The 15,558-nt window shown below is 31.1% G+C and overlaps 3 protein-coding genes across 3 annotated transcripts in view; all 3 read right to left on the reverse strand.

The window, feature by feature from the left end:
* The window catches only part of LOC118451259 (uncharacterized), a 2,133-nt gene extending 1,231 nt beyond the window's left edge, over positions 1-902 (reverse strand). Inside the window, exon 1 of the mRNA XM_035887635.2 lies at positions 442-902. Within this exon, the coding sequence (XP_035743528.1) occupies positions 442-453 (12 nt within the window). The 5' untranslated portion in view covers positions 454-902. The remainder of the gene's footprint in view (positions 1-441) is intronic.
* Positions 903-3,124: 2,222 nt separating this feature from the next.
* Positions 3,125-7,963, reverse strand: LOC118447801 (uncharacterized). The gene is made up of 5 exons (XM_035880183.2): positions 7,804-7,963; positions 5,005-5,134; positions 4,554-4,790; positions 4,155-4,410; positions 3,125-4,019 (listed from the first exon to the last, which is right to left on the reverse strand). The coding sequence occupies exons 1-5, from the start codon at positions 7,813-7,815 to the stop codon at positions 3,485-3,487; spliced, it is 1,170 nt and encodes a 389-aa protein (XP_035736076.1). The 5' UTR covers positions 7,816-7,963; the 3' UTR covers positions 3,125-3,484.
* Positions 7,964-10,606: 2,643 nt separating this feature from the next.
* Positions 10,607-14,112, reverse strand: LOC118451260 (uncharacterized). Its single transcript, XM_085658683.1, has 3 exons — positions 13,785-14,112; positions 13,249-13,354; positions 10,607-12,773 (listed from the first exon to the last, which is right to left on the reverse strand). Exons 1-3 carry the CDS (start codon positions 13,797-13,799, stop codon positions 11,899-11,901), a joined length of 996 nt encoding a protein of 331 aa, XP_085514809.1. The 5' UTR covers positions 13,800-14,112; the 3' UTR covers positions 10,607-11,898.
* Between the last annotated feature and the right edge of the window lie 1,446 nt (positions 14,113-15,558).

The raw sequence follows: 15,558 nt of genomic DNA on the forward strand, positions 1-15,558 counted from the left end.
GACTAGATCTAGACTGTAATTCACAAAGAAAAAAAAAAGAAAAAAAGAAAAAATCAAAAGTAATAATCTATGAAAGATAATCAAATCGAAAGGCGATTGTATGTAACCATCTATGTAGTAGTATACCGGATATTGTTTGATCAAGGAAATGAACGAAACTGAATGATTCGAAGCGAAGGGTTAATTGACCGAGCGAAGAAAATATAAACGATCGAATCTAGATGATAAGTACTTTCACCATAGATCGTTTTACGTTCGAAAAGAAAGTAAATCGGTAACGTAAGCGTAATTTGTTCGAACGCATTAAAAGGAGATATATGTATACGTATATAGAGAGAGAAAAAGAAAGAAAGAAAGAAAGAAAAAAATTAAAGAAAGCATCGATAATAAATAACATTTTTTTTCTTTTTTATTAAATTGATAAGGAATAATAAAACTTACGAGGAATTTCATGATGAACAATGAATGTTCCTTCGAGTCGATGTTCTAAGATTTCTTCAGAAGAAAACGGTCTGTCCTGAGTCTGAAACTGTCGACTCCTTGGCGACTCACTTCTATATGGGCGAGAACCGTTTGCAGGGCAACCAACCGATCGGCCACCACCAGCTTTCACGGTTCGTCGATTCAGAAGGTGGATTTTTTTTATTTTCGAGGTTCGAACGTAGGTATGTAAGTGCATAGGTCCTCCAATCCCCACCCTTCCTCAAATACATATACAATCAACTGGAATCACGTAACTCTATGTCGGATCAAGTCAGGAAGTAAATGATCGGACGCCGGCCAGTTGCAAACAGAAAATTCTATGATGTTAGATAGTTTAACACGCTCTCTCTCTCTCTCTCTCTTTCTCTTTCTATTTATATATTTCTCTTTCACTTACTCTCATTGCGTATGGGTCGCGCGTATATGTTGGTTCACGACCGAACACCATACCATAGCAAAAGAAACATTTCGAGACTGGGACTGGATTAGATAGGAAGCGTAGTTTCACGTTCACAGAGAGAGAGAGAGAGAGAGAGAGAGAGAGAGAGAGAAAGGAAAAGAGAGAGAAGGAAAAGTGACCGATTCGAACTCTATTGCGGACTTAAACACGATAGGAGAAATAGTATAGATTACAATCTATCTTTCTCTAACGCCATAAACGAGAGTACATAAGTCAAACTTTCCAGAGAATTTTTTTTTGTTTTCTTTCTGTTTTCGTGTTCTTTTTTTTCTTTCTGTTTTTTTTTTCTTTTTTCAGATTATTTAAATCACCCTCTTTGCACATGCATCTGGTAATTCTGTTCTTATTCTTTTTTGCTTTTGGATTTTTTCTTTCTTTTCTTCTCTTTTTCTTTAGAATAGAACAACATAGGTAAAAACAATTATGCATCTTTCGAAATGATTATATATAAACAAATATTATATACGCATTTTATGTGTCACATGAAAATCAGATATTACGTATGGGCAAAAATATAAATTCTCTTTGAGAGATCGTTGTTTTTATCTAATCTCGGTGAGATAATTAAAAGAGAATAGAGAGAGGAAAAAAAAGATCAGAAAAATGAAAAAATAAAAAAGAAATAATAACGAGTCGTATTGAGCCGTAATAATAAATTAATCGTGGTTGACATTCTTTATTTATTTATATATATATATATATATATATATATATTTTTTTTTTTTTTATAATTCTCATTCACTCGAACCAATCAGATTATCTTATATGAATCTACGTGAAAGTCGTCGTCTATATCCGTTGAATATGATCAAAATGTTAACGAACGGTCAAATGATATCGAAATACGTAACGTCAAGTTATTACCACTTTCAAAAATAAATTTATGCGTAACATCGATAGAAAATAATTATAATTATCGTTCTAACGTTCGGTTATACAATTTCATTCAAAAATGACAAAACGGTTGATCGATCGATCGATCGATATATCTATCTAACGATTAATCGAGACTTTAAATAATAATAGCAAATCAATATTTTCGAACCGGTTTCTACGAGACATTTGATATGTCTCAAAAATTCTTACAGGATCTACTGACATAATTCCTACAAACATAAAGTGATTGTAATGACGTTAAGAAAAACAATTTAAAAAAAATTAAAAAGACAAAAAAAAAAAAGAAAAATAATAAAAAGAACATATACACACGAGACGTTTGTACTAAGATTCTAATCTCTCGTAATTTATTTACGAATGATCTTTCATATATACCTATACACACACACACACACAGACACACTCCCACTATATATATTTATTTATAGAAACGATATCAATCGACGATACAAATCGAACTATTTAGCTGCATATATCAATTTGCAAACGATCATGGGAGTTGAAATATGTGATATAATGGATCTAGCGTTATTAAAGATTCCATAAAAAATTTTTATGAATTTCGTGTTGTAAAATAAAGGAAACAAAAAAAAAAATATATATATATAAATAAATAACTAAACACAATGAAAGGATATTGAAATTGTTGGGTCTCTATGGCACGTGCATGCACGCATTTACGAACATGTGATACGTGTCGCAAAATATTTTATCATTTTTTATTGAAAAACTTGGGATATATATAAAAAGAGAGGGGGAGAGAGAGAGAGAGTGAGAGAGAGAGAGAGAGAGAGAGAGAAAGGAAGAACTAAGAATAGAAAAATAAAACCACGCAGATATGCACACCCATACGTACACCCACACACACATACACACACACGTATACTTTCATACACACGTAACCGCACAAAACCGTAATTTCTCATGGAAACTCTCTCGAGTCGACGTACTCGATGTAAACACATATACAATTATATAATCGGACGTTTACCCGATAATATATAATACTTTCAATGAATCAAGAAATTCACACGTTTCGTTTCTTACCACCTTACTCTGTTCCTTCGATTTCGAGGAGGATTAAACGAAAAAAGAAAAAAAAAAGAAAAAGAAGTAAAAAGAAGAAGAAAAAAAAAAAAAAGAAGAAACAAAAAAAAACGGATCAAAAATTTTTTTTTCAACTCAAGCAAAATATATCATCTTAATAATATCAAATAATAATAATAATAATAATAATAATAATAATAATAATAATAATAATAATAATAATAATAATAATAATAATATTAATAATAATAATAATAATAATTATAATAATAATAATAATAATAATAATAATAATAATAATAATAATAATAATAATAATAATAAATTATAAAGCGAGTGGTAACAATGCACCGTAACGATTTCGCAATTCCCATTATTAATTAATTAATAATAAGAAAGAAGATAAAAAAAAATAATGATAATACAAATAAAAAAAAACGTAAGATGGAAGAAAATCAATCGTTTCTCTTTTCAACGAACAGTTTCTCTCTCTCTCTCTCTCTCTCTCTCTCTCTCTCTATCTCTCTCTCTCTCTCTCTCTCTCTCTCTCTGTCTCTCTCATTCTCACATACTTTCTCTCAATCTCACACATTCGATTTAATAATGATTTTCGGTGACAGGACGTACTCCTTGTCCCTGATCATAATAACCAGGCTGTTCCTGGGGATAAGATTTATAGGCGTTTATCTGTGGTTGCGAGTACGTACTCGCTTGACCTTGATATTGATCACCTTGGCCTTGATACTGAGCAGATTGGACCGTTTGAGGATTTGACTGTTGAATCGGTTGCGGTACATAAGGCTTATCAGGAACGTATCTTATTTGATTCGCTATAATATTGTAGGGTATCTGTGCTTGATACTTCAACAATTCTTGCAAATTGTTTGGCAAGTTCGTTGAATATTGAGGAGCAGGTTCGGTCGGTGGTTGGGATAATCTTCTATACTGTGGTTGTTGTTGAGCCTGAGGATGTTGACCTTGAGATTGTTTAGAATATTGAGGTGCTTGTCTTCGATGTCTGGATGGACCACCACGTGGTTTAGTACCACGATATTCCGGAGGTTGAGCCTCTTGTTGATATTTAGCTTGTACTTGCTGTGCCTGTGCCTGTGCTGCCGCCAAGTGATCGTATCTAAAAAAATTGTGAAATTTTTCTTTTTCTTTCTCTTTTTTTTTTTTATTTCTCTTCATATTCCTCGTCTTCCTCTTCTTCTTCCATCAACGACATCAGACAAGAAATGATTTAGTTAGGATTAAAGATCATTACCTGAATTGTTCGGGTATGGCATTGACGTATGGTATTTGTGCCTGGAATTGAAGCAACTGTTTAATCTGAGCTGGTGCATCGTTGTAGGGCCTGTAAGATGGTTGTTGAATCGGTGGTTGAACTGGTGGTGGACGATGTTGCGGAGGGGGTGGTCCTCGTGGGGCAGCTGGTTCGGCATAATGTGCTGGTTCGGGTTGTGCCTGTTGTAATCTCGGTTGTCGATCGTGACTGTACGATTTCCAATTGACTCTTAATCCTTCGTAGAAGAAGAAGAAAGGAAGAAAAAGAAAAAAGAAAAAAAAAATTATTCTTTCAACAATTCCATACCGTACAATCAGATTGTACGGTATTTTCATGTCTCTCCGTTATGATAAATCGAAGATAAAATATTTTTCATACCACTGGGATCGTTATATTGAAGTGACTTCGTGCCAGCCTGATTGGCATCGTATGGTCCTTGAATAATCGATTGGCTATGTCCATCTGTAGGTGGTTGAACGTTGAACGTTGATATGGCACCTTGGGACGGTCCTTGAATTTGAAAATTCGAATGTCCATCGGTAGCGCCTTGGATTTTGAAATCCGAATTGCCATCGGTTGCACCTTGAATCGTAAAATCGCCAGCTCCTAACGATGCTAAAAAAAAAAAAAAAAAAAGAAAAAAAAAAGAATAAAAAAAAAATAGAAAGTATTACAAGAAGAAAAGGAATATAAATTTTTTAAAAGATAACAAAATGAAGAAAAAGAAAAAAAAAAAAAAAAGATATCTGCAACAATCTATACCGTAAATATTCACTAATGAGGATTGTGAAAAAAAAAAAAAAAAAGAAAAAAGAACCGATATACTAACCACTTTGATCGGTATACTCGATCCCTTTCTCCTCGCTATATCTAAGACCTTGAGAGACCCGATTCCCGTCGCTGGCTCCTTGAATCGTGAATTGTGCCAGGCATACCGGAAGAACGGTAAGCAGGAAAATCTATTGGAATTTAAACAACGATCGATCGATCGATCGATCGATCGAATCGATCGTATTATAGAAACATTAAATATTATACAACAATTTTCTATTACCATTTAAATTTTTAATTTTCAAAATTTATTCTATTTATTCAACTTTATGATATATCTTTAAACAATATCATAGTACGCGTAACGTACTTTGCAATTTTTTACTTTCTTTATAAACACATTATAGATGTTATAAATATACGTATATATATATAGGTTCTTACGAATACAAATAATCAATTTCAATCGATTATCTAACTATCCGGCTATGTCTGTGTATCTGGATTAAAAGCAAAAAAAAAAAAAAAAAAGAAAGAAAAAAAAAAGCCGTATCGATTGGCCGATTACGTACGGCTACGGCTATGGGAATTATGTTGCCGACTTGTATGGTCACCTTTCTCGTTTCGTTAGGGAAAGTCTTGAGTGTAAGTCGAGCCAGTTGCGGTTGCGAGTCGGCCAACGCCAAACGGAGTTCAATATTTTGCGAAGGAAAATACGAATGCAGAAAAATATTTAAGTTTGCCTATTAATTTTTCCGAACGTTATTAAAAGAAGAAGAAAAAAAAAAAAAAAAAAAAAAAGAAAGAAAGAAAGAAAGAAGGAACGTGTTCGAACTGGAACGTATGATAGACGTAAGAATTAAATGAGTATGAGGTGTAAGTCAGGGAGAAAAGGGACGACGACAAAATAAAACAAAAATTCCAACGTCTCCCATAAAAAAAAAGAAAAAAAAAAAAGAAAGAAAAACTAAATAAATAAATAAAATAGAATATAGATACGAATGGAAAAGCTAATCGTACGAAATAATACCTATCTGTCGTGTTATTGGATCGTTCTCGACTAGAAAGTGAAATTATAAATTGTCGACGGTGACACGCCTAGCTTATGTTCGTACGATTTAAAAAAGCGGACGTACGTTCAAGAATGTTAAAGATAAGAGGGGGTGTTTGGTAAGGAGAGGGTGATATGATTAAGAGAGGGAACATATTTTTACTTACTTATATATATACGTCTACTTATAAAACACAAATATTCTTGTTCGGTATAACGCGTGAGCTGTGAATATTAATTAGAGAAAGAAACTTTAGTTTATGTTAACGAACCGTAAATAATATTCACGATAATTTTAATTACTTATATCTCGTAAAATATTGAATTTTTTCTCTTTTATCTTCTTAAAAAGTATTACTTAAATATTTATTATTATTATTATTATTATTATTATTATTATTATTATTATTATTACTATTATATAGATATTAAATGAATGTTTAAATAAATATATTAAATTAAATATAATATATAATATATTATATAAATATAATATATTATATTTAATTTAATATATTTATTTAAACATTAAATAAATATATTTAATTATATAAATATATTTAATTTAATATATTTATTTAAACTATACCCTATATAAAATATATTACATTAGAAATATAAATTTTTTTCAATAAATATATTTAATATATAAAATATATAAGTACATATATATATATATATTTTTTTTTTTATATAGATACACGTAACAAATATGTCGAAACAAATTTTATATATATATATACATATATATATATAGATATGTCAAAAAAAAAGAAGGAAAGTAAAAAACATTATTACGTAATATCTTTAGAATTCATTAGTTGCATTCGCACGGAAACATTGAAAAATGTGACGTGGTATCAATTAAAGGAACGGTATTTATACCGGAGAATTTTTTGTCGAATCTAATTTAGTGACATACGTACGCACACATAAAAGCGCGCGTACACTCATACATACACACACATACATACCGTAAGGAAACAGTGACCCTTCTCTCTCTCTTTATCTCTTTCTCTTTCTCTCTTTCTCTCTCTGTCTATTTTTGCACAAACGAGTCGTGTCGTAATGCAATTTCATCGAGATTAGAAACACGCGAGAGGAGTCTTTCCATAAGACGTAAACGTAAGTGCATAAATAGTATCTAACGTTTAAATATATATATATATATATATATATATATATATATATACACGCATACATGGCAAATCGATATTTATCAATTTTTTCTAACTATTATTACTACTCTATGAAATTTGTTAGAGAATGATTTTTGCACGTGAAGAAAAAAATGAAGAAAAAAGAAAGAAAAAGAAAATCGAAAGAAGAAGAAGAAGAAGAAGAAGAACAAAAAGAAATACATTTTCTTTAGAAAATTAATTACAAATAATTTATACGACTCACTCGTTATATCTACACATGCACATCCACATACATATACATATATATATATATATATAATAATTATTCAATATATATATATATATATATATAATTGTTCAATTATTATAATAATTGCAAAGAACGTGTAAATTTATTGACAAGGGCGGTGGGGGGCGGGGGGAGGAGGGCGAGCGGGGAAAAATGGAAACGATTATAATAAAATCATGGATTTCTCTCGTTATTCGAACGAACGAAATCAATTTGAATAAAAGTTAAATAAGAAAAACATAAATTAGGATCATTGACCGCCGGAGGAAATAAGGGAGTGGGAAGGAAGAAGAGAAATAGAATTAAATACGATAGTTTCATGATAGGAAGGAAGAATCAAATTTCGAGATAATAAATGATAATTATATCACTTACGTGAAATTTCATGGTGCGAGATGAAAGCGGCCTAAGCTGTCTGGTCGATGCGCTCAAGGGTGGAGCGTTTCTGAGACGGGCGCGCGGTCACCAGAAGAACTTTATAGGCGGGCGAATGTAAAAGGAGGCCCCCCGTAGCTTAGACGGGGGATGTGACTGACTTACTCACTGACTCTCCTCCTCCAACCTTCATCACCATCTCCATCTCTCTTTCTTGCCATTTTATCGGATACGCGACTTCTAACGGATCGGGATATCGATTACGATTTCCTGCCTCGATGTCCGGCGACTAGCGTTCGAGTGTTTCTATAGAAAGAAAGAAAAAAAGAGAAAGAAAAAAAAAAAAAAAAAAAAAAAGAAATAACGAACGTATTGGCTCTCTCTTTCTCTCTCACACACACACACTCTCTTTCTCTCTTTTTGGTTTTTGTTTCTTTTTTTTGGTTTTTTCTTTTCTTTTTCTTTTTTGTTTTTCTTTTTTTTTTTTTTTTTTCCCCCTTATCCTTTTACTCTCTCCCAATGTAATCACGAAACGGCAAGCGAAACTTTCTTCCGTGAATTTCAAATGAATTAACAAATGTTTATTAATTCGATCACGATAACAACAAAGAAAAGAGAGAAAAGGGAAAAATGAATGAACGAATGAACGGAATGAATAAGTGCAAGAGGAAGCAATGATTCGATGGAGTATGTTTATTTTGTGATTATTATACTTTTCTTTTTCTATTTTTTTTTTTTTTTTTGTTTTTTATTTTTTTTTTCTTTTTTGTTTTTTCTTCCTCAAGAAAAGAATTTTCTCTTACGCGAAATCGATTATAGTATTTAACGTTTTGTCGATTTTACAAATTTCACGTTCAATTATGTGAAATGCAAAGAACGAAAGGCACGCGTACTTTTTGTCCTTTCTTTTTCTACTTTTTTCTTTTTCTCTTTTTTTTATTTTTTTTATTTGCTCTTTTTTTTTCTTTTCTTTTCTTTTCTTGCAAAAACACACAAAGACACTTTTTCTTCCGTGGAAGTGAATTCGTCGAATGACTTTGTTGTCGTTTTTTAAAAATGAATGTTTAATTAAATAAAAAATGAAAAAAAGAAGAAGGAGAAGGAGAAAGAAAGAAAGAAAGAAAGAAATTGTTTCGCATGTGCATTGAATTATTTCGCAATTGTATACACTTACGAGAGAGAGAGAGAAAGAGAGAGTTAAAAAAAAACAAAAACAAAAGAAAAGAAACAGGAAAAAAAAATTGTTCCGTTTCTATTCTTTTCTTTTCTTTTCTTTTTTTTTTCCTCCCCATCTCTCTCCTCTTTTTTTTCCTTCCTTTTTCTTCTATCACACGTACCATTCCGTTTTATTTTTCTACTTTATAAAATTGTCTTACAATTAGACGCGTTTGTTACCTTTTTTAATGGTGACTCGTTAAAGAGACTCTTATGCGACATAGTTGCACACGGTGAAAGTTTCGTCGATTCAGTTCGAAAGTTTCCGTTCTAAGGTAATCGCATTTTACGATTTGCGCTCGTAATAATATTTCAAGAGAAACAAAAAAAAAAAAATAAAAAGGAAAGAGAGAAAGGAAGAAAGGAAGGAAAGAAAGTAATAGAGAGAGAGAGAGAGGAAGAGAGAAAATAAAAAAAGAAATAGAACAAAGAGAGAATAAATATTTTTTGGGGATAGAATAGAATTTTTTTTTTTTTTTTTTTTTTTTTTTTAATATAGATTCACGATTCGATTTTTTTTCCTCTTTTTCTTTTTTTAATACGAAACACGATAACTCTTAGAGAGAAAGAGATATATATATATATATATACGTGGGAGTAAGGAACGTGCAACTGGAAAGCGCATCATCGTGGAATGTCACGTAAGCAAAAGCGAGTTTTTCCATAGGATTCAAAGGTTACGATGCAACGATGCACAAGATGATGCATCCTACTGTGATGTCTTTTAACTGCGCATAGTCCAAGTTACACCGACATTGAATACAATTTTACGTAAGATTCACTATCGTGAAAGTATTCCCTCATTGATTTCTCCCGTGTGAACAAAAAAAATTTTTTCCTTTTTTTCTTTGCGTGTGATCATAAACTTTTAACCAATTAAAATTAAAAACTGAAATATATATGTATATGTAGAGAAAGAGAGAGAGAGAGAGAGAGAGAGAGAGAGAGAGAAATGGAGAGAGATGGAGACAGGAAGAGATAAAGAGAGTGAAAAAAAGACGATAATTAATTTTATTTGTCTTTTCTTCTTCGACGATTTCTAAAATCCAAAATTTTTTTCTTCGAAAAGAAAAATGAATAATAATGAAAATGAAAGAAATGAGAAAAAAAAAAAAAGAAAAAAGAACGATAATTAATTTTTCTCTCTTTTCGATATTATTCTTTTTTTAATGTCCAAATGTTTAATGTCCAATTGTATGATTTATAAGAATACACAAAGAACAAAAAAAAAAAAAAAAAGAAAAAAAAAAAAGCAATTGAAGGGGACATTGAAGAGGACATTTAATTTTTATTTCTTTTTTTTTTCCCTTCCCCTCTTTTTTCATTTATTTATTCTCCTTTTTTTTCTTCTTTTTTTTTTTACAATATCTATCAAATTCATAAATTGTCGTCGACGAGGATTAAGAAGTCGAATTTGTTGATTGAAAAAAATTTGTTTCTTTTAAATTAAAAAATAAAGGGAAAATAATAATAATAAAAAAGTTAACGAAAGAAAAATAATGTTAAAAGAAGAAAAAAAAATAGAAAAAAGAAGTAAAAAAAAAAAAAAAAAAAAGAAAATTGATAAAAAAAGAAAAGAAAACGGAAAGGTCAGAGTTAACAGGGATTACGAGTTTTAATAAAATTCTAAAATAAAACAATCGAAAAGCTTATATCATTGACAAATTACATTTTTTCCATTGTATTATGAATGCTTACAAACAAAGGCACTCGGTATCTATACGTGTGTACATAATGTAACTAGCCGACACCAACAAATTATTGACCAAGAGAGGTGAGGAGAAGGAGGAGGTGATGGTGGTGGAGTAGGTGGAGGAGAGCGAGGAGCAGAACTGCACAAAAGAGTCGAGCAAGGAGAACAGTAAAAACGAAAGTGGTTTAGAATTGTATGTGGAAACGATTACGAGCACTGTTTGAAGGAACACATTATATACTCTTGTGGACTTGCGGAACCATGAAGGCCACACGAAAGTAGAACGATTAACATAATTTGTTCGTTTTCTTATCACGAAGAAATGCTATCCATTTATCTATCTGTCTATCTATCAATCTATCTATCTATCTATCTAGAACTCCATCTTTTTATTTCCTCTTTTTCAACAATTTTTTCCCTTTCTTTTTTGCATTTTCTTTTTTCTTCCTCTTATTTTTTTTTTCTTTTATTTTTTTTTTTCATCATTGTAAAATAAAAAAAAGAAAAGAAACAAACAAAACATTTCTCGAAAAATATTCGAGAACGAATAATCTAAGAGACGCGAGCGTGACTTTGATTAATTAAATACGTAGTCGTGATAAAAGTGTAGGTAGAATTACGAAAATAAAAAAAAAAAAAAAAGAACAAAAAGAAGAAAAAAGAAAATAGACAAGGGAAAAAGAAAGGTCGACTATTTATCAGATATTTAATTGATGCTCTTGTAACGTCGGATCAACGTGTTTTCTGTGAAAGTATGGAAAAAAGGAGAACGGTGTTCATCGTCGCAAAGACGAACAGCGGAAATAATTCTTTTATTTCATTTTCTTTTTCTATTTTTTTTTTCTTTTTCTTTTTTTTTTTTTATGTTTGTGTGCGTACATACGTGCGTGCGTGTGTGTATGTGTGTGTGTGTCTCTGTGGATTTCATTTTCTATTAAAAAAAAGAAAGGTAGAAAGAAAGAAACAAGAACGAAGAACAATGGGTATTGTCCTTCGATCGCTACGAGAAATGATGTTAAAGATTAAGAAAATAATGATCTAACGATCGATATGATCGAACGATTTTTCAACGTTGTCATTAAATTAATTATAATATAATATTACATTTAAAAAAAATATATATATATATATTATAATACGTTTAACGTAACGAGTTAATCGAATTAAAAGAATTAAAAGAATTGTCGTCAATGACGTTGACTATCGTCGATCGATTTAACATCCTCGATCTCATCGACATTGTCGTCTTTCATGAAATAAATCTTACTCTTGTAATAATACGGTCCTTTCGAATCGTCCGGTATCGGTTTAGGAATGAACAACGTTTTTGGCCTGTAAGTTATTCTGTTAGCTATGACATCATAGGGTATCTGAGATTGGTAATGTAGCAACTGTTGTATCTCTTGCGGCATGTTCTTGTCTATGACCAATTTTGGTACCGGTTGAACGGGCATAGTTTCGACCGGTACAGTTATACCGATTATTTGTTGGGATTGTTGAGAATTCTGATTTTCCTGCGATCGTGAATGATGATGATGATGATGATGATCATGATGATCATGATGATGCTGTTCGTTTTGACGTTGATCCTGATCCTCCTTATAATTGATACTACCTTGTGGCTTGGCCATTCGTTCGCCGTAATAAAAATCCGTAGAAGCGGTTCTCGTGTCATCGACAGTTTGATATTTTCCAATTGGTGATTCGTATTGACTCGATTGAGAAATATCAGAACGAGAATTTGCCTGTTCAAACGATAAACCCTGCTGATGGATAAAAGCTGATGGATCGACGTAAGGACGCTGTGGTTCATACGTCTGTAATATCAATTCCTTTATATGCGTTGGTACAGAAGCGTAAGATTTGTATTCTGGTTGATTTGGTACAACGTTTGATAACGGTGATGGTTGTTGATGAGATTGAATCAAACGTTGCTGATGCTGTACTCCTGAAGTTTGCGGTTGAGCTATCGCTGTCTCGGCTCGTTGCCCACGCTGAGGATTCTCTAAGTTAGAGCGTTGCTGATTATACGGCACGTAGAATTTCCAGTTCACTTTCGTACCTTGAAAGTCAGGAAATAATAATTCAAAATTCATATATATATATAAATATATATATATATATATATATATATATGTATGCATTTAGAATTATTAATTTTTATGATTATAAATATTTTAATCACATATATATATATATATATATATATATATATATATATTAAATATCATAAAAATATAGAAATATGAAAATGATACATCGTTTATACCGTTATCATTTTCGATTTCATTATTCAAAGTTTTGTCAGATAATTTTAATTTTAATTCACTTTTCAAAAATTCTCTTTTGCAAATAATTTCAAATATCAGAAAAACTTTGCCAAATAATTCAGAAATTAAGTATCGATGAATAAGATTTTGTTTATTACAATTATAGAAATAACGAACGATTGAGGAATTTTTATTCGTATGACGATGAAATCATTGATAAAAAAAAAAAAAGAGAGAAAGAGAAAGGAAAAGAAGAAATTAACGAACCATCAGGATCGTCGTATCTGATTTGAGCTTGTTGAGATGTACGAGCAAGGCGAGTCGGGTTCTCCGTTTGAGCCAACAGAGTGCTGGCCAAGGTCAAAAGAAGTGCCTGAAGAAAGAAAAGAAAAAAGAAAATTAAAGAAAAAAGGAAAATAAAGAAAAACAATATAAAAAAATGATGAAAAAAACGAACTATAAATATATATATATATATATGCATTTAATTATACCGATTAAATTTTCGATTCGACACGAGTCGAAACGCTGAGTCTGTATTACAAAAAAAAAAGAAAAAAGAAAAAAGAAAATAGAAGAAGAAGAAAGAAAACCAAACCAATCACGAGAGAAAATAATTTTTAATGAAAAATCTACAACGTACAAAATGAAGATAAAAATGGAAAGGAGTAAGAAAAAGAAAAAAAAACAAAAAAAAAAAAAAAAAAAAAAAAAAGAAAAAAAGAAAGAAAAACATTTCGAAACATTTTAATCGAATAAAACGATATAATACGATATAATATAAAATGATTAACAACACTCACGCTTAATAATAACATGATCTTGATCACTTTTACGGGATTAATATGTAATTCGTATTTATCGTAATTATTCGTATTTATAAAAAAAAAAAAAAAAAAAAAAAAGAAGAAAAAAAGAAAGGAAACAAGTAAATAAAATAAAATGATTATAACCAATTGAATAATTAAATGACCAAACAATTAAACAAATAATTTAAGTAAAGTGAAAAGGTATAGTGAGATGCGCGAGAGTGGATGAAACGGTTCGAGTAAACGCGAAGGAATCAACCGGTCTACGAAGACTCCGACTTCTATATAGTCTCGCTGGGATGGTATATAGAGGACCGATGTAATTACCCGTAGCAGACCAGCCTGCCACCGGTTGCCTACTTTTAAAGTAATTCCACCTTAGGAGAGAGAGAGAGAGAGAGAGAGAGAGAGAAATAGAATGAAAGAAAAAAAGGGAGAGATAGAGAGAGAGAGAGAAAACCCCCTCAAGGATATTATCGGAGTTGAAGAATGCGCGACTCTGGCGTAACCATATTATAAAATCCCACTAGGAAGCTGCCCTCCTTCGTTAACACGCTCATAGATTTGATCTCTCAACAACAATGGTATTAGTAAAAATTACTTTTGGTAGAAGAGAGAGAGAGAGAGAGAGAGAGAGAGAGAGAGAGAGAGAGAGAGAGAGAGAGAGAGAATTATGGAAACGATAATATTACAAATTTATCGGTTTTTCGAGAAATCCGTCCGGTGAAATCGCCTAACGAGATCCTCGAAATGTTCGACAGAGAGAGAGAGAGAGAGAGAGAGAGAGAGAGAGAGAGAGAGAGAGAGGGAGAGGGAGAGGGTGAAGGAGGGAGGGAGGGAGGAAGGGAGAGAGAGAGGAGGAAGAAAGAAAGGAGCTGAGAGAGAGACAGACAGACAGATAGAGGCAGAGAGAGAGAGAGAGAGAGAGAGAGAGAGAGAGAGAGAGAGAGAGAGAGTGAAATTACACAAGAGACATTCGTTAGATCTTTACAAAGATTCACGGAGTTCTTTTTATCTTTTAAAAATGTATCTATTTATTGAGTTTGAATGAATCGTTCAATGTCTATACTTTCAACGACAATCGTATGCTTTGACATACAACAGTTTCATTCATGATTCATATTCATTCTGATATAGAAAGTGGAAAGAAAAAGTGGGATCAATTGATCGGATTCCTTTCTTTTTTTTATTTTTGTTTTTTCTTTCTTACTCATTAAATATCATTAACACCGTAAATGATAATGGATATTTAATTCGATTTAAAACTTATCAATGAGATCTATCAAATATGCAAATTTTTATAATAATAATAAAAAAAAAAAAAAAAAAAAAAAACTTCATGATAAACGAAATTTTATTATACTTTTCTCAATTCTCAATTATACTTCATTAATTGAACAAACAAAATCGTATATATTTATAATGATTATATAGTAATAATATTATTAAATAAAAATTAATCTTTAACTAATAAGATTAACGTTGAAATAATTTTCAATTGTTTCACATTGAACGCCTCTTTTTAATATGATTTTCATGTATATATAATATTAGATCAAGGAATTAACGTGTACGTGATTTTTACACGATGGCGAAATGTTGATTAGGAAAGAGGTGTGTCTGATTTCCATCCATAATGGTACCTAATTATCGATAATTATATTCGCAAACTGTATTTAAACTTTAACCATTATGCGTCATTATACGGAAACGCGTTTGAATGAGTTCGACAGGAGGCATCGTAAAGATTTTGAAATCTCCTTCATTT

This window comes from Vespa mandarinia, chromosome 8 (assembly GCF_050613455.1).
Source record: "Vespa mandarinia isolate Hongniang chromosome 8, ASM5061345v1, whole genome shotgun sequence".
Lineage (NCBI taxonomy): Eukaryota > Metazoa > Arthropoda > Insecta > Hymenoptera > Vespidae > Vespa > Vespa mandarinia.